The 26,067-nt window shown below is 40.6% G+C and overlaps 1 protein-coding gene across 3 annotated transcripts in view; it reads right to left on the bottom strand.

Annotated features, from left to right (window-relative positions):
* AFG1L (AFG1 like ATPase) overlaps positions 1-26,067 on the bottom strand; it is a 763,812-nt gene that overhangs the window by 520,631 nt on the left and 217,114 nt on the right. For all 3 annotated transcript variants that reach the window (XM_053710609.1, XM_053710610.1, XM_053710611.1), the window contains one exon: positions 12,821-12,872. In XM_053710609.1, coding sequence (XP_053566584.1) covers positions 12,821-12,872 — 52 coding nt within the window. The remainder of the gene's footprint in view (positions 1-12,820; positions 12,873-26,067) is intronic.

Raw genomic sequence — 26,067 nt, 5'->3', positions numbered from 1 at the left:
ACTTTATAAACAAAGTGCCCAACCATAGCTTAGAGTGTCACAGAAAATAAGATTTACTTACCCCAGGACACTCATCTACATGTTTGTAGAAAGCCAAACCAGTACTGAAACGAGAATCAGCAGAGGTAATGGTATATATAAGAGTATATCGTCGATCTGAAAAGGGAGGTAAGAGATGAATCTCTACGACCGATAACAGAGAACCTATGAAATAGACCCCGTAGAAGGAGATCACTGCATTCAAATAGGCAATACTCTCCTCACATCCCTCTGACATTCACTGCACGCTGAGAGGAAAACCGGGCTCCAACCTGCTGCGGAGCGCATATCAACGTAGAATCTAGCACAAACTTACTTCACCACCTCCATCGGAGGCAAAGTTTGTAAAACTGAATTGTGGGTGTGGTGAGGGGTGTATTTATAGGCATTTTAAGGTTTGGGAAACTTTGCCCCTCCTGGTAGGAATGTATATCCCATACGTCACTAGCTCATGGACTCTTGCTAATTACATGAAAGAAAGATGCAAAGCTCATACTAACATCTTGCATTCAGAATAAACAGCTTTGCAGACTGGGAAAGACTAGGGTGTGGGTTTGAATTTTTTTTTCTCTGAGAGCAAGTCAACAAGCAATGCGCTTTGCAGCGCTACTGCATATTTGACTGCTCACTTCAAACAGCACTTTGCTCTGGATGCACTGTGCTAAGGAAAACTTACACAGTGCAGCCAGAGCACAGCTCTGTTTGAAGAGAATTGTCTTATGTGGAGCAGCACTACAAAGTTCAACCGCCAACAGTGCCTGCATGTATCCTGCTCTTTCTGCAGACATGCTGCATTTTCTGCGATGACATCTTAGATTACTGTATGCTCTGCCTTGGGGTAAGTCATAGAGGTTTCTCTGACTCAGTGATTAATACTATGTTACAGGCTCATAAATCTATCTCTAGGAAGATTTATTATAGAGTTTGGAAGACTTACATTTCATGGTGTTATTCTCATAAATTCTCCTGGCATTCTTTTAGAATTCCTAGAATTTTACAGTTTCTTCAGGATGGTTTGGATATTGGATAAGGGTTTGTCTGCAAATTCCTTGAAAGGACAAATCTCCGCTTTATTTCACAGAAAGATCGCTATACTTCCTGATATACACTGTTTTGTACAGGCTTTAGTTCGTATTAAGCCTGTTATTAAATCAATTTCTCCTCCTTGGAGTCTTAATTTGGTTCTGAAGGATTACAGGCTTCTCCATTTGAACCTATGCATTCTTTGGACATTAAACTACTTTCTTGGAAAGTGTTTTTCCTTTTGGCCATCTCTTCTGCTAGAAGAGTTTCTGTATTATCTGCTCTTTCTTGTGAGTCTCCTTTTCTGATTTTTCATCAGGATAAGGCAGTTTTGCGGACTTCTTTTCAATTTTTACCTAAGGTTGTGAATTCTAACAACATTAGTAGAGAAATTGTTGTCCCTTCCTTGTGTCCTAATCCTAAGAATTATTTAGAAAGATCCTTACATTCTTTGGATGTGGTAAGAGCTTTGAAATATTATGTGGAAGCTACTAAAGATTTCAGGAACATTTCCAGTCTATTTGTTTTATTTTCTGGTCCTAGGATAGGTCAGAAGGCTTCTGCTATTTCCTTGGCTTCTTGGTTGAAACTTTTGATTCATCAAGCTTATTTGGAGTCGGGTCAGGCCCCGCCTCAGAGAATTACAGCTCATTCTACTAGATCAGTCTCCACTTTGTGGGCTTTTAAGAATGAAGCTTCAGTTGATCAGATATGCAAAGCGGCAACTTGGTCCTCTTTGCATACACTTACTAAATTCTACCGTTTTGATGTATTTGCTTCTTCGGAAGCAGTTTTTGGTAGAAAAGTTCTTCAGGCAGCTGTTTCAGTTTGATTCTTCTGCTTTTGATTTAAGTTTTTTCTTTCAATTATGAAAATAAACTTGTTTTTTTGGGTTGTGGATTGATTTTTTCAGTGGAAAATGGCTGTTTTTATTTTATTCCCTCCCTCTCTAGTGACTCTTGAGTGGAGATCCACATCTTGGGTATTGCTATCCCATACGTCACTAGCTCATGGACTCTTGCCAATTACATGAAAGAAAACATAATTTATGTAAGAACTTACCTGATAAATTCATTTCTTTCATATTGGCAAGAGTCCATGAGGCCCACCCTTTTTTATGGTGGTTATGATTTTTTGTATAAAGCACAATTATTTCCAAATTTGCTTTGTTAATGCCTTCTACTCCTTTCTTTATCACCACACTGCTTGGCTATTTGTTAAACTGAATTGTGGGTGTGGTGAGGGGTGTATTTATAAGCATTTTGAGGTTTGGGAAACTTTGCCCCTCCTGGTAGGATTGTATATCCCATAAGTCACTAGCTCATGGACTCTTGCCAATATGAAAGAAATGAATTCATCAGGTAAGTTCTTACATAAATTATGTTTTTCCTTCTTTTCACAGGGAGAGTCCACAGCTGCATTCATTACTTGTTGGAAATTATACCCACGCTACAGAGGACACTGAATGCTAACGAGAGGGAAAAGAAGAGGCGGCCCAAATCTGAGGGCACCCCAGCCTGCAACCAACCCATTCTCCCGAAGGCTACTTCAACAGAAGTAAAAAAGAAAAAGAATGCTAGGACCACCAGATAGCCGCCCAACAATCAGAACCATGGAGATCTCATGCCAGAAACCCAAGATGATGTCACTGCTCTCAAACTGAGCCATAACCTCTGAGGAAGCTAGTGTCTCGCTGTCTCCTAGGTCAAGCGAAAAAACACTCCTCCACTAACAATAAAGAAGGCAACTAAGCCTCCATAGTCTGAAAAGAATATCAAGGCATGATTCCCTGAGAGGGGAAAAACCCCTTCCCATTTAGAAAAGGAAAATGACATATAAAAAAAACCTTAGGGAAAAAACCCTAACAAATCTTGTAAAAACAGCCTTAATAAAAAGGAGACTCCTTTAAGGAGAACATATTGCAAGATTACAACACAGGGACTATAGTATGTAGAAAACAGACGGATCTTTGTATTCAAAGACCACAACCTGCACGGGTACAAAAGTAACCTGATGCAAACCCCTAAAAATAAAGTCTAAACTCCAAGAAGGAGCAAAAGAACTAAACGCTTGAAAGTTCAATGAACCCTCTGGAACAGAAAAACAGGGAATCGAAAAACTGCTTGCGAGCCCACATTCAAGGAGCAAGGACAGCAACTGGATACAAACCGCAACCTTCCGAATGCTAGGCAGCTAAGTTAACCATCAGGTTATGACAGCTAGCTGTCCCAAAAAGGACTTCTCGAGACAGTACTAGCTAGGAAGGTCCTTCTCCAGATCATCTTGGAGGAAAATAAGGAAAAAGCCCTGGAATCCGATAAGAAGCCAGAACGATCTTGCTGCTCCTGACAAAGGGTGGTCCTCCACACCTATGAAAGATGACGAGGGACTAACTACAAGCTGACGGAAAGGGCCGTAACCTTTCAGAAAACCCCTCTCTCGGCTAAGACCAAGCAACCTTTCAGAATCCGCCTCAGAGGAAACAGATTCCATGACTTAAAAAGGGCCCCGACCCAGCAGATCCCTGCAACAAGGTTTGTGGAGGTGAAGCCCCTAAACCACAATACAATTTTGTGGACATAAACTGAGCAATCAGTCTCACTGATGTCTGCTCCTACTAGGATCGAACCATCCACAACAGAATGGCATGGCCAAAAAAAGAAGATTCAAATAAACCTCCCAAGCACCGATAAGGATCCAATAGCTCTGCCTGAAGATCCCTGATTAAAAATCTTCTTAGGAATGCTAGCTGTCACCAGAAACACATTCAAGCAGAGAAAAACAGAAGCTTTACCTGGATTCAAACCCACAACCCTCTGCTTCAGAAGTGGTGGAGCTAACCACTACACCACATCTCCCTTGAATCCTTAAGAAAAAAACAGGGATAGGTAAGGATGCCCTGAAAACTTGATCGGCTTCCCCAGTCAGATACTGTCAGGTGATATTACCTATTCATTCACTCCACATCACCTATAATGTTATGTACTTATATGCTTTCATTTTACACCACTTGTAATTTTGCTAACATTATTTGCCGTTTGTTCTGCTTGTCTTCACAGCCTGTGTTTCACAGATACTTCCTGTTTTTTTACCACAATGCTCAGAGCTAAAACACATGACCTATATGTTGCACACATTATTCTCTGTAACCACAAACATTCATTTCCTTTCACCTTCTTCCAATACATATTATCTTATGCCATGTTATGCTAAGTACCAAACAAGGCTATAAGGCTATTTGCTTAGCCAATAGTATGTTGTTACGTATGGGATGTCTGAGTGCACCCATGTCTATATAACTCATTGTTGTGCCCATAATAAATGAGCAGTTACTAATGACAACCTGTCTGGTGTGTTATTTCTGTAATTGTTCCCGGAATTCCGAAGATCCTTGTTTTTCCAAGACTCAGCATCCAAAAATATTTCCCTGGGAGAATCCCTTGCCAACAGTCTGGTGTCAGAAAGTGGGATGTGGCTCAGTGCTCCCAATTGGGGTAAGTAATTTTGTCTATAAATTGTGACTTAATTTTGACCTTGTTGGGGGCCAATTAAAGCCCATCTACTTATTTAGGGGATTAGTCTTGTGGTAGACCCTGGGGTGGGTAAAGTGTCTGTGGGAGACCTCCGGAGTAAAAGTAAAGGTATAATCTGGCCCCCTGAAGTCTTGGCTAAACCAGTATCTTACTGCTTGCTATTTGTGTTATATGTTGCTTGCTATTTGTGTTATATGTTTTTCTTGTCTCATTGTTGCTGTTCTATTATAAGTACATATAGACGCAGCCGCGAGACGCCCCACGTACCGTATTACACGGCGGTGATAGCCAGTGGCGGCTGTGTCTGATGTTCACTATCGCTTACTATTGTAACTGCTGTGTTATTTGTGCTGTATATATTGTACTCTTTATTGCTGTTACCCTATTATAAGGAAATAGAGACACACTAGTTAAAACCTGTGTCCTATGTTCACTATCGCATACCATTTCCTGTGCTATATGTATTGTATGTTTTATTGCTGCTACTCTATTATAAGGACATAAGGAGTTATATGCAAGACGCCCCATTCACTGTGTGGATAATAGCCAGTGGCATTTTAAGTCCTGTGTTTACTATCGCATGAGCTAGTGGAGACAACGTGTAACTTTAAGGTGTCACATTCGTCCTATCAATATTGTCGACTACAGTTAACCCTGTATGGAAAAGCTGTTGTTAGTGATTGCCAGTGACACAGTTGCAACTTGTCTCGATTAGAAACTAAATCCTATTGACTGTGTGTTGCAACAAATAATATTACTTGCCCAGGGGATCATGGGGACTAGTCAGTCTAAAAAACAAATCCCGGGAGAGACATGTAAAGAATATGTGGCCAGACAGGAAGATATAGGGTGGGTTATGGTGGACCCTTTCGTGGATAGCCTCACGGCTGGACAGAGTCAGTAGACCAACATAATGCATTTCCAAGGGATGGGGATAATTGTAAATTCCATAAAGACATGATAAAGGGTTTATGTTTAGGGGATGAGAAAGCATTTTCATGGTATACGGGGGATCCCAATTGGGATATGCGGTACATGTGTACATCAGCCCAGATATTGGTTAAAATATTGTGACGGATATAAAATTGCCAGTGATAAACATAAATTAGGTAAATCTAGACCCCAAATTTACCACCCACCCCCTAGTAACCCCTTACAACACACTGCATAGACTATACCCACCGCCCCACACCCGTTAGCCCCGCCACCACCATACACAGGATTATATCCCAGTATTATTAAACACAAAGATGATGATATAATTGTGGCTTATACTACTACTAGACCACGCCCCCTTAATCAAAACTCACAAGGGGCCGAGGCACTTGCTCCTGCAGAAGCCCAGGAACCCCTTAAGAATGATCCTGGCCCCCAGGTGCTAGTGCCCAGGACCGACATACCCAGTTCCCCGGACCCATCTGTCCGTGGTCAATCTAGGAATGACCTGGTAGGATGGGCAACGGAAGCCCTGGGACCAAGTCCCATAGTTACGTCTAGTGGTCGAGTTGTTAACCCCCCCCAGGAGATTTATTGACTCCAACTACACTTCCAACCCCGTTGGGGCCCCGGGTCCCACAGTAATGGGTCCCACAGTAATGGGTCACCCGACTGTAACTATGCCATATCTAATTGCAGGCAACCAAATGATTATTAAACCTCTCACGGCAGGTGAATTAAGTGATATTACTAAAGACTGTCCCGACCCTTTAAGACAGCCTGCTGCCTGTATCCTTCACCTAAAATGTTACTTACAGGGAGCCATGTATACCCAGACTGACATTCGAATGATAATTGATAAATTGTACAATTATGAAAACGACGAATGGAATTGGACTAAAGTTACTACGATTGACGTAAATGACACTAGTACTTCAGTTACCTCACACAGTCTAGCAAATCCCAATTCTAGGGCGACCATGTGGACCGAACTAGAGCGTGAAATATTATGCTGTAGTAAGACCCGACAATCCATGAGTGCCGTTTTAGCATGTAAACAGAAGCCCAGCGAGGCAATTTTAGACTTTGTTAAACGATTCTTTAAATGTTGGGCAGAGGAAGGAGGCTTATCCTCCGGGGAAGACATGGCTGTATTAAAGAATCAAACTATGTTAGGATGTATGACCGCCACTGACAGTCTCTTGGTAAAACAAATGATACCTGACTGGCCCACAATGACCCCAAAACAATTATCATCATCTATTGAATCCCGTCATGCTGCGGGATGTTTTGATAAGGGCGCTAAGGCTGCATATGTTCAGTTTAATGACAATACACTTTCACCACAACGTAACAGACAAAGAGGGGCTAGAAGTAAACAGGACAGATGTAACATTTGTTTTAATTACGGGGAAACGGGACATTGGAAAAATGAATATCCCCACCCGCCCCTTAGGGGCTGGGATAACTCCCACCCCAGAGACAATAACGACCACATTCACCCCCCAGACATGACAATCGACCTCCACAACACATAATACAATGGCCATAGGGAGGCCCGGAGGGAGGCACCCTACTCTTACCCAAGGTTACATTGCATTATTATCGTGAGCCCTATGTTACCCTTAACATAGAAGGCACCGAATTACGGTTCCTCGTTGATACGGGAGCAACTTGCTCCACTATCACGGGTGAATCGTACGATGGACCCTTGAGAGAGTCTAGTCCCTCTGTGGGAATCACTGGTGTGCCCATTCCTACCTTCCGCACCCCACTCCTCACAGTTCAAATACCCGACTCTCCCGACTCTCCCGACACCCTGGGTCGAGATTTGATGGGTAAACTGGGAATAATGATGACTATCTCCCGGAACGGTGGTATGACTGTCGACTTTGACCTCAGTGAGTCAGGCGAATCGCCCCAGGACCCACTGTCGTCAAAGACGGCCCAGCTGGTCAATGAACTTCACCGATTTATCGACAATAACCTACCCTCAACCACAAGTTTTGACACTCTTTGACCGCGTTCCCCCTACCCTATGGTCCACCGGACCTTATGATACGGGGACCATCGATTGCACCCCATACAGGGCATCTTTGCGTGAAGACTGTTCCCCAGTTTTCATCAAACAATACCCTATTAGTGACGACAAACTGGAGGGCATTGACCCCATGATTAAAACATTTCTAGAGAAGGGTATCCTCAAGTATACCGTCTCTCCATACAACACTCCCATTAACCCCCTGCCTAAACTGGCCGGTGGTTACCGTTTTATTCATGGCCATTCCCCACAATGCAGAATTTTTCTCGACTATTGATTTGGCTAATGCTTTCTTCTCTATACCCATTGACGCGGACACACAACAGTTGTTCGCCTTCGTGTATAAAGGAGTCCAGATGACGTGGTCAAAATTGCCCCAAGGCTTCACGGGCAGTCAAGCCACATTCGGCCTAGTCCTCAATACCATGCTCAAGAGCTGGACCAGCCCCTGTGGTTCCGTCCTTTTGCAATATGTTGATGACCTGCTATTGTGTAGCACTTCATACGAGGCAGGGGAACAGGACCTAGTGGACCTTTTGTTGTTCCTCGCCCGAGAAGGACTTAAGGTGTCTAAGCAGAAACTGCAAATCTGCCATCCACAGGTTGAGTACCTAGGCTTTGTCCTGTCCAAAGGCAAACGAGAACTCAGTGCCAAAAGAGTAAATGCCCTCTCAAGCCTGCCCAAGCCTGCCACTCCCAAAGAAATGCTGACCTTTCTTGGGATGATAAACTATTGTCGAAAGTGGATACCAGACTGCTCCCACTACGACTCAATCCTCCGCACCGTTTGCCACAATGACTCTGCACCCACAATTCACTGGACAGAGATTCTGACCCATGCATACAATGAACTTGCCAGGTCCATCACCACATCCCCTGCCCTCGGCCTCCCTTACTACACAAAACCTTTTCATTTGTACGCAAGGGAAAATTGTAAAACCATGGTGGACGTCTGTGCCCAAGAGCATGATAGTAATTCTTTCCGTCCTGTAGCCTTTCTATCTAAAAAACTTCCCGTCCACCTCCTTAACAACCTCCAAACGCAACACATGACTGCCCAAAGACTTAGTGCTTACCAGATACTGCTTACCAGTACCTCTGAACTCACCATTAAGTACTGTGCTACTAACGCAAGCCCTGCTTCTATCCTTAAGGCCCTGTTATCCTCTGACGTACCACAATCTGAGCTTCCCCTTCATGACTGTGTTGCACTCATCCACTCTAGCACAACCCCCGTCCTGACCTCCGGGACACCCCTCTCCCAGGGGTCCCTGACGTTTTTGTAGACGGTCATGTAGTCGCCCAGACGACCACACGTACCTTTCAGGATATGAAGTGGTTCGACTTCCCGACATTATCTTTGAGTCCGGTCCTGTCATTCATAACTCCACCCAAGCAGCTTAGCCAATAGTATGTTGTTACGTATGGGATGTCTGCGTTCACTCATGTCTATATAACTCATTGTTGTGCCCATAATAAATGAGCAGTTACTAATGACAACCTGTCTGGTGTGTTATTTCTGTAATTGTTCCCGGAATTCCGTAGATCCTTGTTTTTCAAAGTCTCCGCATCCAAAAGTATTTCCTTGGGAGAATCCCTTGCCAAAAGATACCAACCTTGAAGCAAGGAAAGATTGTAGGAAACATCCATTCCTGAAGTGCCCGCTCATAGAGTGGATCACTGACCATAAGCCGTAGTGGGCATCTGCCCACAAAAACACAAGATCCTCCCGTCTACGCAGGAGGAACTCTCCTTCTCCAAAGGAGATCTACCCAAGGAGAGATCCCTAGCTAAGAGAGCTAAGAGAAACTCACTCAGGACAGGGAAATCTGAACGGAACACTGGGGATCGATTACCCCAACCGATATTCCCTGTCAGTCTGTTAAGACAGATACAGAAAAACGCCATGCTGAAGACTCTGCCTCGGTTGGCTATATCACCCTCCACCCCAGTGTCAACGAAGGCCACAAGGGGGACTGGAGGGCATAACCTGATGAAGAAATTTTGCAAGATCTCATGGAAAAAAACTTCTGTCCGGAAGACAAAAACAGCATCCAAGAATCCACCCTGGTGTCTACATCAGAAACTCAAGTCTAGATAAAATCCCTAAAAGTCTAGTCAACACCCGGGAGTTACTGTAAAATCTGGAAGCAGGATACTGCCACATTAAACCCCAGATTCCAAAAAATAAACCTAGGATCAGAACGAGGTTTACTGGAAGATACGATTCCTAAGAACCAGATTTGCTCAAAAGGATGAAACAGGAAGGACTTCCTTCTTCCTGAACAAAAGGAAGAGATAACCTTACATTCTCTGGCAAAAAGCAGAACTAATAAGCTATGCTTAAAAATCATAGAACCCAATTAGGATGAGAAGTCTCTCGCCTTATTGGACCACGCACCAACAGTGGAAAGAAAATATTCCCACAGTGCGATAGATACCGGGACAATGACTCCCAAAGTCACCCGAAAAACTTCCCTCTCTCTGCCAAAGACAAAACCAAGAGAAGAGTAACTGCCCAAAAAAGAATCAAGCGCCCATCCAAAATAATAGCTAAAAACGGGTGCAGCCTGTTCTCTAGGATAGATGAACCTGCAGTGCCTGGAACGGAAAGCTAGAAAAAAAAACTCCTCTTGTGTAGAAGGAAGGAGCAGCCTCAACTAGTACCCACAACAGGTCCTGCCTGTCACCTAGGATATGATGCATCTGCCAGAACACTCAAGGGCTAAACAGAAAATTCTTAAGTTCTAGCAATGCTAGAAAAAAAACTGAGAATAATCAAATTAAAGAAAATAAGCTCCGAGGCGTAAAGTTTGTCTCGAAATTATAGGGCGAACCATCACCCCAAACAGAGATCTAGATGCTTCCACTGGAAGTTTCCAACAATCTCGACCATCAAAGTCTATAGTACCAAAAATCCCATGCGACGAAACGTCTTTTTAAGAAGAGTTTCTATAACAACCCAGAGCTCTAACAACAGAAAACTATCCGAAACGGAATAGAAAGGTAAAAATAAAATAGGCAAACTATAAAAAAAAAAAAAAAAAATAGCTGAAAGGAGCATGCAAACAAAAAACAGGTCCAGCCCGTCACACGACACAAACCCCCCATAGAGCTCGGAACTGGGATTCTAAACAATAAAACAAAATGTAAATCAAGACGATAAAGAATAGGATCACCATCCCTCTCCACTCGTTTAGTCAAGATCGTTATCTGATATAAAGGACTGAGATTCAACTGACGGATCAGTACTGGGAACCTCTAACATCGCCAAAACCTCCATCAGAAGTAAACACAGGCGTGCCAATCTAAATCTAAATGTTAAGCCCTCTGCAGTCGGAGGAATCAAGTCAGTAGACTCCGACCCTGAAGGTTCTACCTCTGAAGCCTCAGAGGGAACCGCATCCCCAGAGGCCTGATCGGACACAATCGTCATTTTACACAACGGTCCTTGGGCAGGAGAGCAGGAAAAGGTAACAAGGCCGAAGAGATGGCCATGCAGAACTTCGTAGTAACCTCTGGTGGAAACAAACCCCTTACAGGCGAAGGAGGAGCGGAACTCAGGAAAACTGCATATGTAGGAACAAAAGAATCTAGGGAACACACCTCGCTGGATGAAGAATCCTCAGAGGCAGATGGCTCAGTGGTCTCCAACATTTCAACATCGGTTGATGAGAACAACCTAATGTGGCATATGGAACATAATTGAGTGGGCTGTTATATCCGGGCCTCCTCACAATATACGCAGGTATCAAATTCTGTATCGGGGGGATCCCCCTCTAAAATATCAGAATCCTCCATAACTCGTCTAAATTAAATTATAGAAAGCGAAAAAACAAATGGCACCTTATACCCCTAATGGATGGGGCACTCACCACCTCCTATGACCCAGACAGGTAGAGAAGATGCTCCTCTCTGTGGATACCCGGTCAGGAAAAGGAAAAAATGCAGGACCGCCCTTGCTAAGAAAAGGCACGCCAGCTTAATAAAAAACTGTGCAGCTCTCAAAATGAAAAATAACCTGTACGTTCCGTATCAGCCTATGAGCCCAAACATTCTTACACATAAGCAGTCGAAATCACATAACAAATATGATTTAAAAATCCCCACTGTTCAATAATCCCACTTAGACCCTGTCTTCTTATCGTTAACATGTGTGTAAAAAATGAAACTATCGTACCGGAATCTATGCCATGGAACAACGACACAGTCCTTCAAGTTTGACAGATTGTAGCAATGCCTCTGACATGGACTTGAGTGAAGAAAGCAGACAGCGAAACTCGTCAATGCTGATTGCTTAAGGAGCTGTTAATATGAGTCTGGATGGTTTTGCAGAAAGACTCTCCCTGCATCTCCAGGCTATAACTTTCATCAATGTTCTCACTGAGAGGCTGACAAGACTACTTAAAACTCCAGTCCCATACCCTTCCTAAGGAACCACTCCGAAAACTTCTGACACTTCTCTGCCAACCTCCTGTGACTAAAGGCAAAGAATGACTGGAGGATAAAGGAAGTGGGGGAGGTATTTAAGTCTTTGGCTGGAGTGTCTGCCTCCTCCTGGTGGCCAGGTTCTGTATTCCCACAAGTAATGAATGCAGCTGTGGACTCTCCCTGTATTAAGAAGGAAACACTGTACAACAGAAAAACTAAAGCTTTAAAGAGTTAGGAAAGTCAAATTAAACTTGCATGATTTAGATAGAGCATGTAATAGTAATTATATTATAAAATACACTTCTATTTTCAAATGTGCTTTGCTCTCTTATCCCTTGGAGCTAGCTGCTGATTGGTGCATACATTTGTCTCTTGTGATTGGCTAACCAGATGTGTTCAGCTAGCTGTCAGTAGTGCACTGCTGTTCCTTCAGCAAAGGATAACAAGATAATGATGCAAATGTGATAATAGAACTAGAAGTAAATTGCAAAGTTTTTTTAAATTGTATGTTCTATCCAAAAAAATGAAAGAAAATTTTGGGTAGATGCCTACCTAGGTATCGCTTCAACAAAAGATAACAAATGGACAAAGCAAATCTAATAATAATTTGGAAACTTTTTTAAAATTTGTATGCTCTGCCTGAATCACAAAAGAAAATGTTTGGGTTTTATATCCTTTTAACTTGTCAGATTAAATATATTAACCCTTAAACACCTGTATCTTTTCCAATATGAATGTTGCTCTTTTGGCTGACTGTCATAAAAGGCAGCTGTTTAAAAGGCAGGCAGATTTTGTCTTATAGATGTTTAATACTTACCAACATCTCCAAAGACATAGAGCCCTTTGGGAGGTTTTCTTTTTGAGTAAAACTGAAATGAAAATGGAAAATGCACATTAGACTATTGTAGCAATTAGATAAGTCTTATTTATCTGCACATCTTTATGTACTTTATAAAACAGTGCAAACCTTAACAAAAGCAAGACATAAGTTCTATGTATACGAGGCTGGACACCTGTGATTCATAGCTTTCTTAAACTAAATAAATAAAGATGGGTGAGCAAATATCTGTCTTTTGACATTAAAAAGTCAAATTAAAGGGACAGGTGTACTGTAAAATTGTTTTCCCTTAATGCTTTTCCAATGGCTTGTTATCAAAGTATAGAATGTATGAGAAATTAGTTATTTATGTTTATTTTGTATATGAAATAGCTGGTTTTGTTCTGTGATCTTATTTGATCACTTTCTGTACACATACATGCTTCTTTATATTATCTCTTTCTGTATACCAAAGCCCAATACTTAGAGAATAGCTGCCAAATTAATATTTTATTACTTTTTTCTCTTAAACCCCACTGGGATTGTAATTTCTTCCACTGGATACGTTTACACAGCTTTTCTATAGTCTATACTTAAAGGGACATGAAACCCAAAATGTTTCTTTCATGATTTAGGTAGAACATACAATTTTAAACATCTTTCCAGTTTACTTCTACTATCAGATTAGTTTAATTCTCTTGGTATCATTTGTTGAAGGAGCAGCAATGCACTACTGGCTTTTAACTGAACACATAGGTGAGCAAATGACAATCGGTAAATAGATGCAGCCACCAATCAGCAGCTAGAACCTAGGTTATTTGTTGCTCCAGAGCTTACCTGGATAAACATTTCAGCAAAGGATAACAAGAGAAGGAAACACATAAAAATAATAGAAGTAAATTGGAAAGTTGTTTTAAATTGTATGTTCTGTCTAAATCATGAATGCCTAATTATGACTTTACTGACCCTTTAAGTATATAACATTTCAGTATAGGTAGTGATACCACAGGCAAAAACATAATTTATGTAAGAACCTACATGATAAATTCATTTCTTTCATATTAGCAAGAGTCCATGAGCTAGTGACGTATGGGATATACATTCCTACCAGGAGGGGCAAAGTTTCCCTAACCTCAAAATGCCTATAAATACACCCCTCACCACACCCACAAATCAGTTTAACGTATAGCCAAGAAGTGGGGTGATAAGAAAAAAGTGTGAAGCATAAAAAATAAGGAATTGGAATAATTGTGCTTTATACAAAAAAATCATAACCACCACAAAAAAGGGGTGGGCCTCATGGACTCTTGCTAATATGAAAGAAATGAATTTATCAGGTAAGTTCTTACATAAATTATGTTTTCTTTCATGTAATTAGCAAGAGTCCATGAGCTAGTGACGTATGGGATAATGACTACCCAAGATGTGGATCTTACACGCAAGAGTCACTAGAGAGGGAGGGATAAAATAAAGACAGCCAATTCCGCTGAAAAAAATCCACACCCAAAACAAAGTTTAAAGCTTATAATGAAAAAAACTGAAATTATAAGCAGAAGAATCAAACTGAAACAGCTGCCTGAAGTACTTTTCTACCAAAAACTGCTTCAGAAGAAGAAAACACATCAAAATGGTAGAATTTAGTAAAAGTATGCAAAGAAGACCAAGTGGCTGCTTTGCAAATCTGATCAACCGAAGCTTCATTCCTAAACACCCAGGAAGTAGAAACTGACCTAGTAGAATGAGCTGTAATCCTTTGAGGCGGAGTTTTACCCGACTCGACATAAGCATGATGAATCAAAGATTTTAACCAAGATGCCAAAAAAATGGCAGAAGCCTTCTGACCTTTCCTAGAACCGGAAAAGATAACAAATAGACTAGAAGTCTTTCGGAAATCCTTAGTAGCTTCAACATAATATTTTAAAGCTCTAACTACATCCAAAGAATGCAACAACTTTTCCTTAGAATTCTTAGAATTAGGACACAATGAAGGAACCACAATTTCTCTACTAATGTTGTTAGAATTCACAACCTTAGGTAAAAATTTAAAAGAAGTTCGCAACACCACCTTATCCTGATGAAAAATCAGAAAAGGAGACTCACAAGAAAGAGCAGATAATTCAGAAACTCTTCTAGCAGAAGAGATGGCCAAAAGAAACAAAACTTTCCAAGAAAGTAATTTAATGTCCAGCGAATACATAGGTTCAAACGGAGGAGCTTGAAGAGCCCCCAGAACCAAATTCAAACTCCACGGAGGAGAGATTGACTTAATGACAGGTTTTATACGAACCAAAGCTTGTACAAAACAATGAATATCAGGAAGACTAGCAATCTTTCTGTGAAAAAGAACAGAAAGAGCAGAGATTTGTCCTTTCAAGGAACTTGCAGACAAAACTTTATCCAAACCATCCTGAAGAAACTGTAAAATTCTAGGAATTCTAAAAGAATGCCAAGAAAAATGATGAGAAAAACACCAAGAAATGTAAATCTTCCAGACTCGATAATATATCTTCCTAGATACAGATTTACGAGCCTGTAACATAGTATTAATCACAGAATCAGAGAAACCTCTATGACTGAGAATCAAGCGTTTAATCTCCATAGCTTCAAATTTAAGGATTTGAGATCCTGATGGAAAAAAGGACCTTGTGATAGAAGGTCTGGTCTTAACGGAAGAGTCCACGGTTGACAAGTGGCCATCCGGACACGATCCGCATACCAAAACCTGTGAGGCCATGCTGGAGCCACCAGAAGAACAAACGAGCACTTCTTTAGAATCTTGGAAATCACTCTTGGAAGAAGAACTAGAGTCGGAAAGATATAGGCAGGATGATACTTCCAAGGAAGTGACAATGCATCCACTGCCTCCGCTTGAGGATCCCTGGATCTGGACAGATACCTGGGAAGCTTCTTGTTTAGATGAGAAGCCATCAGATCTATTTCTGGAAGTCCCCACATTTGAACAATCTGAAGAAATACCTCTGGGTGAAGAGACCATTCGCCCGGATGTAACGTTTGGCGACTGAGATAATCCGCTTCCCAATTGTCTATACCTGGGATATGAAAGGCAGAAATGAGCTGGATTCCGCCCATACCAGAATTCGAGATACTTCTTTCATAGCCAGAGGACTGTGAGTCCCTCCTTGATGATTGACATATGCCACGGTTGTGACATTGTCTGTCTGAAAACAAATGAACGACTCTCTCTTTAGAAGAGGCCATGACTGAAGAGCTCTGAAAATTGCACGGAGTTCCAAAATGTTGATTGGTAATCTCACCTCCTGAGATTCCCAAACCCCTTGTGCTGTCAGAGACCCCCAAACAGCTCCCCAACCTGTCAGACTTGCATCTGTTGAAATCACAGTCCAGGTCGGAAGAACAAAAGAAGCCCCCTGAACTAAACAATGGTGGTCTGTCCACCACGTCAGATTGTCGTACAATTGGTTTTAAAGATATTAATTGAGATATCTTTGTATAATCCCTGCACCACTGGTTCAGCATACAGAGCTGAAGAAGTCACATGTGAAAACGAGCAAAGGGGATCGCGTCCGATGCAGCAGTCATAAGACCTAGAATTCCCATGCATAAGGCTACCGAAGGGAATGATTGAGACTGAAGGTTTCGACAAGCTGAAACCAATTTTAGACGTCTCTTGTCTGTCAGAGACAGAGTCCTGGACACTGAATCTATCTGGAAACCTAAAAAGGTTACCCTTGTCTGAGGAATCAATGAACTTTTTAGTAAATTGATCCTCCAACCATGTTCTCGAAGAAACAATACAAGTTGATTCGTATGAGATTCTGCTAAATGTGAAGACTGAGCAAGTACCAAGATATCGTCCAAATAAGGAAATACCACAATACCCTGTTCTCTGATTACAGAGAGAAGGGCACCGAGAACCTTTGTAAAAATCCTTGGAGCTGTTGCTAGGCCAAACGGCAGAGCCACAAACTGGTAATGCTTGTCTAGGAAAGAGAATCTCAGAAACTGATAGTGATCTGGATGAATCGGAATATGCAGATATGCATCCTGTAAATCTATTGTGGACATATAATGCCCTTGCTGAACAAAAGGCAGAATAGTCCTTATAGTTACCATCTTAAATGTTGGTATCCTTACATAATGATTCAATATTTTTAAATCCAGAACTGGTCTGAAGGAATTCTCCTTCTTTGGTACAATGAAAAGATTTGAGTAAAACCCCAGCCCCTGTTCCAGAACTGGAACTGGCATAATTACTCCAGCCAACTCTAGATCTGAAACACATTTCAGAAATGCTTGAGCCTTCACTGGATTTACGGGGACACGGGAAAGAAAAAATCTTCTTGCAGGAGGCCTTATCTTGAAGACTATTCTGTACCCTTGTGAAACAATGTTCTAAATCCAAAGATTGTGAATCGAATTGATCCAAATTTCTTTGAAAAATCATAATCTGCCCCCTACCAGCTGAGCTGGAATGAGGGCCGCACCTTCATGTTGACTTGGGAGCTGGCTTTGGCTTTCTAAAAGGCTTGGATTTATTCCAGACTGGAGATGGTTTCCAAACTGATACTGCTCCTGTAGGGGAAGGATCAGGCTTTTGTTCCTTATTGTGACGAAAGGAACGAAAACGATTAGTAGACCTAAATTTACCTTTAGATTTTTTTATCCTGTGGTAAAAAAGTTCCTTTCCCTCCAGTAACAGTTGAAATAATAGAATCCAACTGTGAACCAAATAATTTATTACCCTGGAAAGAAAGGGAAAGCAAAGTTGACTTAGAAGACATATCAGCATTCCAAGTTTCAAGCCATAAAGCTCTTCTAGCTAAAATAGCTAAAGACATATACCTGACATCAACCCTGATGATATCAAAGATGGCATCACAAATAAAATTATTAGCATGTTGAAGAAGATTAACAATGCTATGAGAATTATGATCTGTTGCGCTAAAGCTTCCAACCAAAAAGTTGAAGCTGCAGCAACATCAGCTAAAGATATAGCAGGTCTAAGAAGATAACCTGAACATAAATAAGCTTTTCTTAGAAAGGATTCAATTTTCCTATCTAAAGGATCCTTAAAGGAAGTACTATCTGCCGTAGGAATAGTAGTACGTTTAGCAAGAGTAGAGATAGCCCCATCAACCTTAGGGATTTTGTCCCAAAACTCTAATCTGTCAGATGGCACAGGATATAATTGTTTAAACCGTTTAGAAGGAGTGAATGAATTACCCAAATTATTCCATTCCCTGGAAATTACTTCAGAAATAGCATCAGGGACAGGAAAAACTTCTGGAATAACTACAGGAGATTTAAAAACCTTATTTAAACGTTTAGATTTAGTATCAAGAGGACCAGATTCCTCTATCTCTAATGCAATTAAGACTTCTGTAAGTAAAGAACGAATAAATTCCATTTTGAATAAATATGAAGATTTATCAGCATCAACCTCTGAAACTGAATCCTCTGAACCAGAGGAAACATTATCGGAATCAGAATGATGATGTTCATTTAAAAATTCATCTGAAAAATGAGAAGTTTTAAAAGACCTTTTCAGTTTACTAGAAGGAGGAATAACAGACATAGTCTTCTTAATGGATTTAGAAACAAAATCTCTTATGTTAACAGGAACACTCTGAATATTAGATGTTGATGGAACAACAACAGGTAATGTAACATTACTAAAGGAAATATTATCTGCATTAACAAGTTTGTCATGACATTCATTACAAACAACAGCTGGAGGAACAGATACCACAAGTTTACAGCAAATACACTTAACTTTGGTAGATCCAACATCAGGCAGCGATTTTCCAGAAGTATCTTCTGATTCAGCGTCCAACTGAGACATCTTGCAATATGTAATAGAAAAAACAACATATAAAGCAAAATTGATCAAATTCCTTAAATGACAGTTTCAGGAATGGGAAAAAATGCCAGTGAACAAGCTTCTAGCAACCAGAAGCAAATAAACAATAAGACTTAAATAATGTGGAGACAATAATGACGCCCAAATTTTCTAGCGCCAAAAAAAAGACGCCCACATTATTTGGCGCCTAAATGCTTTTAGCGCCAAAAAATGACGCCACATCCAGTAACGCCGAAACTTTTGGCGCAAAAACGTCAAAAAAGACGCAACTTCCGGTGACAAGAACGACGCCGGAAATAACAATAATTTTTGGCGCCAAAAAAGTCAGCGCCAAAAATGACGCAATAAAATGAAGCATTTTCAGCTCCCGCGAGCCTAACAGCCCACAGGAAAAAAAGTCAAATTTTAAGGTAAGAAAAAAATTGATTATTCAAATGCATTATCCCATATAATGAAACTGACCGTCTGAAATAAGGAATGTTGAACATCCTGAATCAAGGCAAATAAATGTTTAAACACAATTATTTAGAACTTAATATAAAAAGTGCCCAACCATAGCTTAGAGTGTCACAAAAATAAGACTTACTTACCCCAGGACACTCATCTACATGTAGTAGAAAGCCAAACCAGTACTGAAACGAGAATCAGTAGAGCTAATGGTATATAAGAGTATATCGTCGATCTGAAAAGGGAGGTAAGAGATGAATCTCTACGACCGATAACAGAGAACCTATGAAATAGACCCCGTAGAAGGAGATCATTGAATTAAAAATAGGTAATACTCTCTTCACATCCCTCTGACATTCACTGCACGCTGAGAGGAAAACCCGGGCTCCAACCTGCTGCGGAGCGCATATCAACGTAGAATCTAGCACAAACTTACTTCACCACCTCCACAGGAGGCAAAGTTTGTAAAACTGATTTGTGGGTGTGGTGAGGGGTGTATTTATAGACATTTTGAGGTTTGGGAAACTTTGCCCCTCCTGGTAGGAATGTATATCCCATACGTCACTAGCTCATGGACTCTTGCTAATTACATGAAAGAAATCAGCTATTTCAAATAAAGGTAAATGAGAAATTTGTAAACAATTTTATACACTACAGCAGTTAAAATGAATCATTGGGAACAAATTAAAGGGGAGAAAAAATGAGGCTACACTGTCCCTTTAATGCTTCCAATGTTATTTATTTTAACATTTTAATGTTTCTGTACAATATTAGCATTTGAATCCTATATGTAACATTTAAATGTTTATAAGTAATATTTTTATATGATGAAAACAAGCATTCAGCAATGTTAAACATACTTCACACTATAGCTCAATCTTAGGTATCAATGGTATTGAGAATCCATCTCTTCATTATATTCTACTACTAGAATGGTAGATCTAGAGAAGTATACTCCAAAGCACAAACTAACTACAGACGCTAGACACCACACATGGTGTTTTAGGTATACAATATTGCCATACTGAATGTAGGAGTAACACAACTCACAGTTTGGGAGTGCTGATCTGCTGTGACTACCACAGCGCTGCATGCTCTATAAATGTCTTGGTTCCCAAAGTAAAACCATGGACCACCTTGCCACACTCCAGCCCACCCTGGTCCCATTCACACCTAGCCCAGCACCGTTCTTGACACACAGATATTCCATCCTGTGTTGCCAATATTCCACCATATAGGTTTCCAAGACTCAGCACCCAGATTCCAAATCCTGTATACTCCCCAGGAAAACTAACCTGATAAATTAATTTCTTTCATATTGGCAAGAGTCCATGAACTAGTGACATATGAGATATACATTCCTACCAGGAGGGGGGCAAAGTTTCCCAAACCTCAGAATGCCTATAAATACACCTCCCACCACACCCATAACTCAGTTTAACGAATAGCCAAGTAGTGAGGTGATAACAAAAGGAGTAAAAAAGCATATAAAAAGAGGAACTGGAAATATAATTGTGCTTTTATACAAGAAAACATAACCACTATAAAAAGGGTGGACCTCATGGACTCATGCCAATATGAAAGAAATAAATTTATCAGGTAAGTTCTTACATAAATGATGTTTTCTTTCATGTAATTGGCAAGAGACCATGAGCTAGTGACGTATGGGATAGAAATACCCAAGATGTGGAAGTCCACAGAAGAGTCACTAGAGAGGGAGGGATAAAATAACAACAGCTAATTTCCATACCATCAAATTTAATAATTTGATTTCCTGATGGAAAAAACGAATCTTAAGATATAAGGTCTGGCCTAAATGGAAGTGACCAAGGTTGACAACTGGACATCTGAACAAGAACCATATACCAAAACCTGAGCGGCCATGCTGGAGCCACCAGCAGCACAAACGATTGCTCCATGATGATTTTGAAAAATCACTCTTAAAAAGAACCAGAAGGAGCAAAAATATAGGCAGATCGATAACTCCAAGGAAGTGTCAATGCATACACTGTTTCCGCCTGAGGATCCCCGGACCTGAATAGGTACCTGGGAAGTTTTCTTGTTTAGATGAGATGCCATCAGAACTATTACTGGAAACCCTCACATCAGAACAATTTGAAAAAACACATCTGGGTAAAGAGACAATTCTCCCGGATGTAAAGCTTGATTGACAGAGATAATCCGCTTCCCAAGTGTCTAAACCTGGGATATGGACCGCAGAAATTAGACAGGAGCTGGATTTAGCCCAAGCAAGTATCCAAGATACTTCTTTCACAGCCTAAGGACTGAGAGTCACACCCTGATGATTGACATACGCCACAGTTGTGACATTGTCTGTCTGAAAAACAATAACGTCTCTCTCTTCAAAAAGAAGCCAAATCTGACGAACTCTGAGAATGCACGGAGTTCCAAAATATTGAATGGTAATCTCGCCTCCAGGTTGGATGAATTAAAGAGACCCGTAGAACTATATGATGGTGATCTAACCACCAAGTCAAAGATAGTTGAACATTGGAATTCAAAGATATTAAAAATGATATTATAGAATCCCTGCACCATTAATTCAACATAAAAAACTGGAAAGGTTTCATATGAAAATGAGCAAAGGGAATTGAATCCAATGCTGCAGTCATGAGACCTAAAACTTCCATGCATATAGCTACTGAAGGAAATAATAGAGACTGAAGGTTCCGACAAACTGAACCCAATATAATTGTCTCCTGTCTGTTAGAGACAAAGACATTGACACAATCTATCTGGAAACCTAAAAAAGGTGACCCTTGTCTGAGCAACCAAGGATCTTTTGATAAAAAGATCCTCCAACCATGTCTAAGAAGAAACAACAAAAGTTGAATCGTATGAGATTCTGCAGAACGAAAAGACTGAGCCAGAACCACAAGATCGTCCAAATAAGGAAACACTGAGAACCTTGAAAAGATTCTCAGAGCTGTCACTAGACCAGAAGGAAAAGCAACAAATTGGTAATGATTGTCAAAAAAAACAACATAATTTATGTAAGAACTTACCTGATAAATTCATTTCTTTCATATTGGCAAGAGTCCATGAGCTAGTGATGTATGGGATATACATTCCTACCAGGAGGGGCAAAGTTTCCCAAACCTCAAAATGCCTATAAATACACCCCTCACCACACCCACAATTCAGTTTAATGAATAGCCAAGAAGTGGGGTGATAAGAAAGGAGCGAAAGCATCAAACAAGGAATTGGAATAATTGTGCTTTATACAAAAAAATCATAACCACCACAAAAAAGGGTGGGCATCATGGACTCTTGCCAATATGAAAGAAATGAATTTATCAGGTAAGTTCTTACATAAATTATGTTTTCTTTCATGTAATGAAAAGAGTCCATGAGCTAGTGACGTATGGGATAGCAAATACCCAAGATGTGGAACTTCCACGCAAGAGTCACTAGAGATGGAGGGATAAAAATAAAGACAGCCAATTCCGCTGAAAAATAAAACCACAACCCAAATCAAAAGTTTTAATCTTTATAATGAAAAAAACTAAAATTATAAGCAGAAGAATCAAACTGAAACAGCTGCCTGAAGTACTTTTCTACCAAAAACTGCTTCTGAAGAAAAAACATAAAAATGGTAGAATTTAGTAAAAGTATGCAAAGAAGACCAAGTTGCTGCTTTGCAAATCTGATTAACAGAAGCTTCATTCTTAAAAGCCCAGGAAGTAGAAACTGACCTAGTAGAATGAGCCGTAATTCTTTGAGGCGGGGACTTACCCGACTCCACATAAGCATGATGAATCAAAGACTTTAACCAAGAAGCCAAAGAAATGGCCGAAGCCTTCTGACCTTTCCTAGAACCAGAAAAGATAACAGACTAGAAGTCTTTCTGAAATCTTTAGTAGCTTCAACATAATATTTCAAAGCTCTTACTACATCCAAAGAATGTAAAGATCTCTCCAGAGAATTCTTGGGATTAGGACACAACGAAGGGACAACAATTTCTCTACTAATGTTGTTAGAATTCACAACTTTAGGTAAAAATTTAAATTAAGTCCGCAACACCACCTTATCCTGATGAAAAATCAGAAAAGGAGATTCACAAGAAAGAGCAGATAACTCAGAAACTCTTCTAGCAGAAGAGATGGCCAAAAGGAACAAGACTTTTCAAGAAAGTAATTTAATGTCCAGAGAATGCATAGGTTCAAACGGAGGAGCCTGTAAAGCCCTCAAAACCAAATTAAGACTCCAAGGAGGAGATATTGACTTAATGACAGGCTTGATACGAACCAAAGCCTGTACAAAACAATGAATATCAGGAAGAATAGCATTTTTTCTGTGAAAAAGAACAGAAAGAGCAGAGATTTGTCCTTTCAAGGAACTTGCAGACAAACCCTTATCCAAACCATCCTGAAGAAACTGTAAAATTCTAGGAATTCTAAAAGAATGCCAAGAGAATTTATGAGAAGAACACCAAGAAATGTAAGTCTTCCAAACTTGGTAATAAATCTTTCTAGAGACAGATTTACGAGCCTGTAACATAGTATTAATCACTGAGTCAGAGAAACCTCTATGACTAAGTATTAAGAGTTCAATCTCCATACCTTCAAATTTAATGATTTGAGATCCTGATGGAAAAATGGGCCTTGAGATAGAAGGTCTGGCCTTAACGGAAGTGTCCAAGGTTGGCAACTGGCCATCCAAACAAGATCCGCATACCAAAACCTGTGTGGCCATGCTGGAGCCACCAGCAGTACAAACGAATGTTCCATCATGATTTTGGAAATCACTTTTAGAAGAAGAACTAGAGGCGGAAAGATATAAGCAAGTTGATAATTCCAAGGAAGTGACAAAGCATCCACCGCTTCCGCCTGAGGATCCCTGGATCTGGACAGATACTTGGGAAGTTTCCTGTTTAGATGAGAAGCCATCAGATCTATTTCTGGAAGTCCCCACATCTGAACAATCTGAAGAAATACCTCTGGGTGAAGAGACCATTCGCCCGGATCTAACGTCTGGTGACTGAGATAATCCGCTTCCAATTGTCTATACCTGGGATGTGAACCGCAGAGATTAGACAGGAGCTGGATTCCAACCATACCAGTATCCGAGATACTTCTTTCATAGCCTGAGGACTGTGAGTCCCACCTTGATGATTGACATACGCCACGGTTGTGACATTGTCTGTCTGAAAACAAATAAACGATTCTCTCTTCAGAAGAGGCCAGAACTGAAGAGCTCTGAAAATCGCACAGAGTTCCAAAATGTTGATTGGCAATCTCGCCTCCTGAGATTCCCAAACCCCCTGCGCTGTCAGAGATCCCCATACAGCTCCCCAACCTGAAAGACCAGCATCTGTTGAGATCACAGTCCAGGTAGGACAAACAAAGGAGGCCCCTTGAATTAAACGATGGTGATCCAACCACCACGTCAGAGAAGATCGAACATTGGGATTTAAGGATATTAATTGTGATATCTTTGTATAATCCCTGCACCATTGGTTCAGCATACAAAGCTGGAGAGGTCTCATGTGAAAACGAGCAAAGGTGATCGCGTCCGATGCTGCAGTCATGAGACCTAGAATTTCTATGCACAAAGCTACCGAAGGGAATGATTGAGACTGAAGGTTCTGACAAGCTGAAACCAATTTCAGACGTCTCTTGTCTGCTAGAGAAAAAGTCATGGACACTGAATCTATTTGGAAACACAAAAAGGTTACCCTTGTCTGAGGAATCAAGGAACTCTTTGGTAAATTGATCCTCCAACCATGTCTTTGAAGAAACAACACAAGTTGATTTGTGTGAGATTCTGCAGAATGTAAAGACTGAGCAAGTATCACGATATCGTCCAAATAAGGAAATACTGCAATACCCTGCTCTCTGATTACAGAGAGAAGGGCACCGAGAACCTTTGAAAAGATCCTTGGAGCTGTTGCTAGGACAAAAGGAAGAGCAACAAACTGGTAATGCTTGTCTAGAAAAGAGAATCTCCGGAACTGATAGTGATCCGGATGAATTGGAATATGAAGATATGAATCCTGTAAGTCTATTGTGGACATATAATGCCCTTGCTGAACAAAAGGCAGAATAGTCCTTATAGTCACCATTTTGAATGTTGGTATCCTTACATAACGATTCAATATTTTTAGATCCAGAACTGGTCGGAAAGAATTCTCTTTCTTCGGTACAATGAACAGATTTGAATAAAACCCCAGGCCCCGTTCCAGATCTGGAACTGGCACAATTACCTCAGCTGACTCCAGGTCTGAAACACATTTCAGAAAAGCCTGAGCTTTTACTGGGTTTACTGGAATGCGTGAGAGAAAGAATCTTCTCACAGGCGGTCTTATCTTGAAACCTATTCTGTACCCTTGAGAAACAATGTTCTGAATCCAATGATTTTGAATCGAACTGATCCAAACATCTTTGAAAAATCTTAACCTGCCTACAAGCTGTGCTGGAATGAGGGTCGCACCTTCATGCGGACTTGGGAGCTGGTTTTGATTTCTTAAAAGGCTTGGATTTATTCCAGACTGGAGAAGGAAACTTTTCCTTTAGGGGAAGGGTCAGGCTTCTGTTCCTTATTCTGACGAAAGGAACAAAAATGATTAGCAGCCCTATATTTACCCTTAGATTTTTTATCCTGAGGCAAAAAAGCTCCCTTCCGCCCAGTAACAGTTGAAATTATAGAATCCAACTGAGAACCAAATAATGTATTACATTGGAAAGAAAGAGAAAGCAATGTTGACTTAGAAGTCATATCTGCATTCCAAGATTTAAGCCATAAAGCTCTTCTAGCTAAAGACATATACCTGACATCAATCCTAATGATATCAAAAATGGCATTACAAACAAAGTTATTAGCATGTTGAAGAAGTTTAACAATGCTATAAACATTATGATCTGACACCTGTTGCGCTAAAGCCTCCAACCAGAAAGTGGAAGCTGCAGCAACATCAGCCAAAGAAATAGCAGGTCTA

This window comes from Bombina bombina, chromosome 4, assembly GCF_027579735.1.
Source record: "Bombina bombina isolate aBomBom1 chromosome 4, aBomBom1.pri, whole genome shotgun sequence".
In the NCBI taxonomy this organism is placed as follows: Eukaryota; Metazoa; Chordata; class Amphibia; order Anura; family Bombinatoridae; genus Bombina; species Bombina bombina.
Note: the sequence above shows the minus strand (reverse complement) of the source record. Positions and strands in the feature narration are given on the sequence as shown.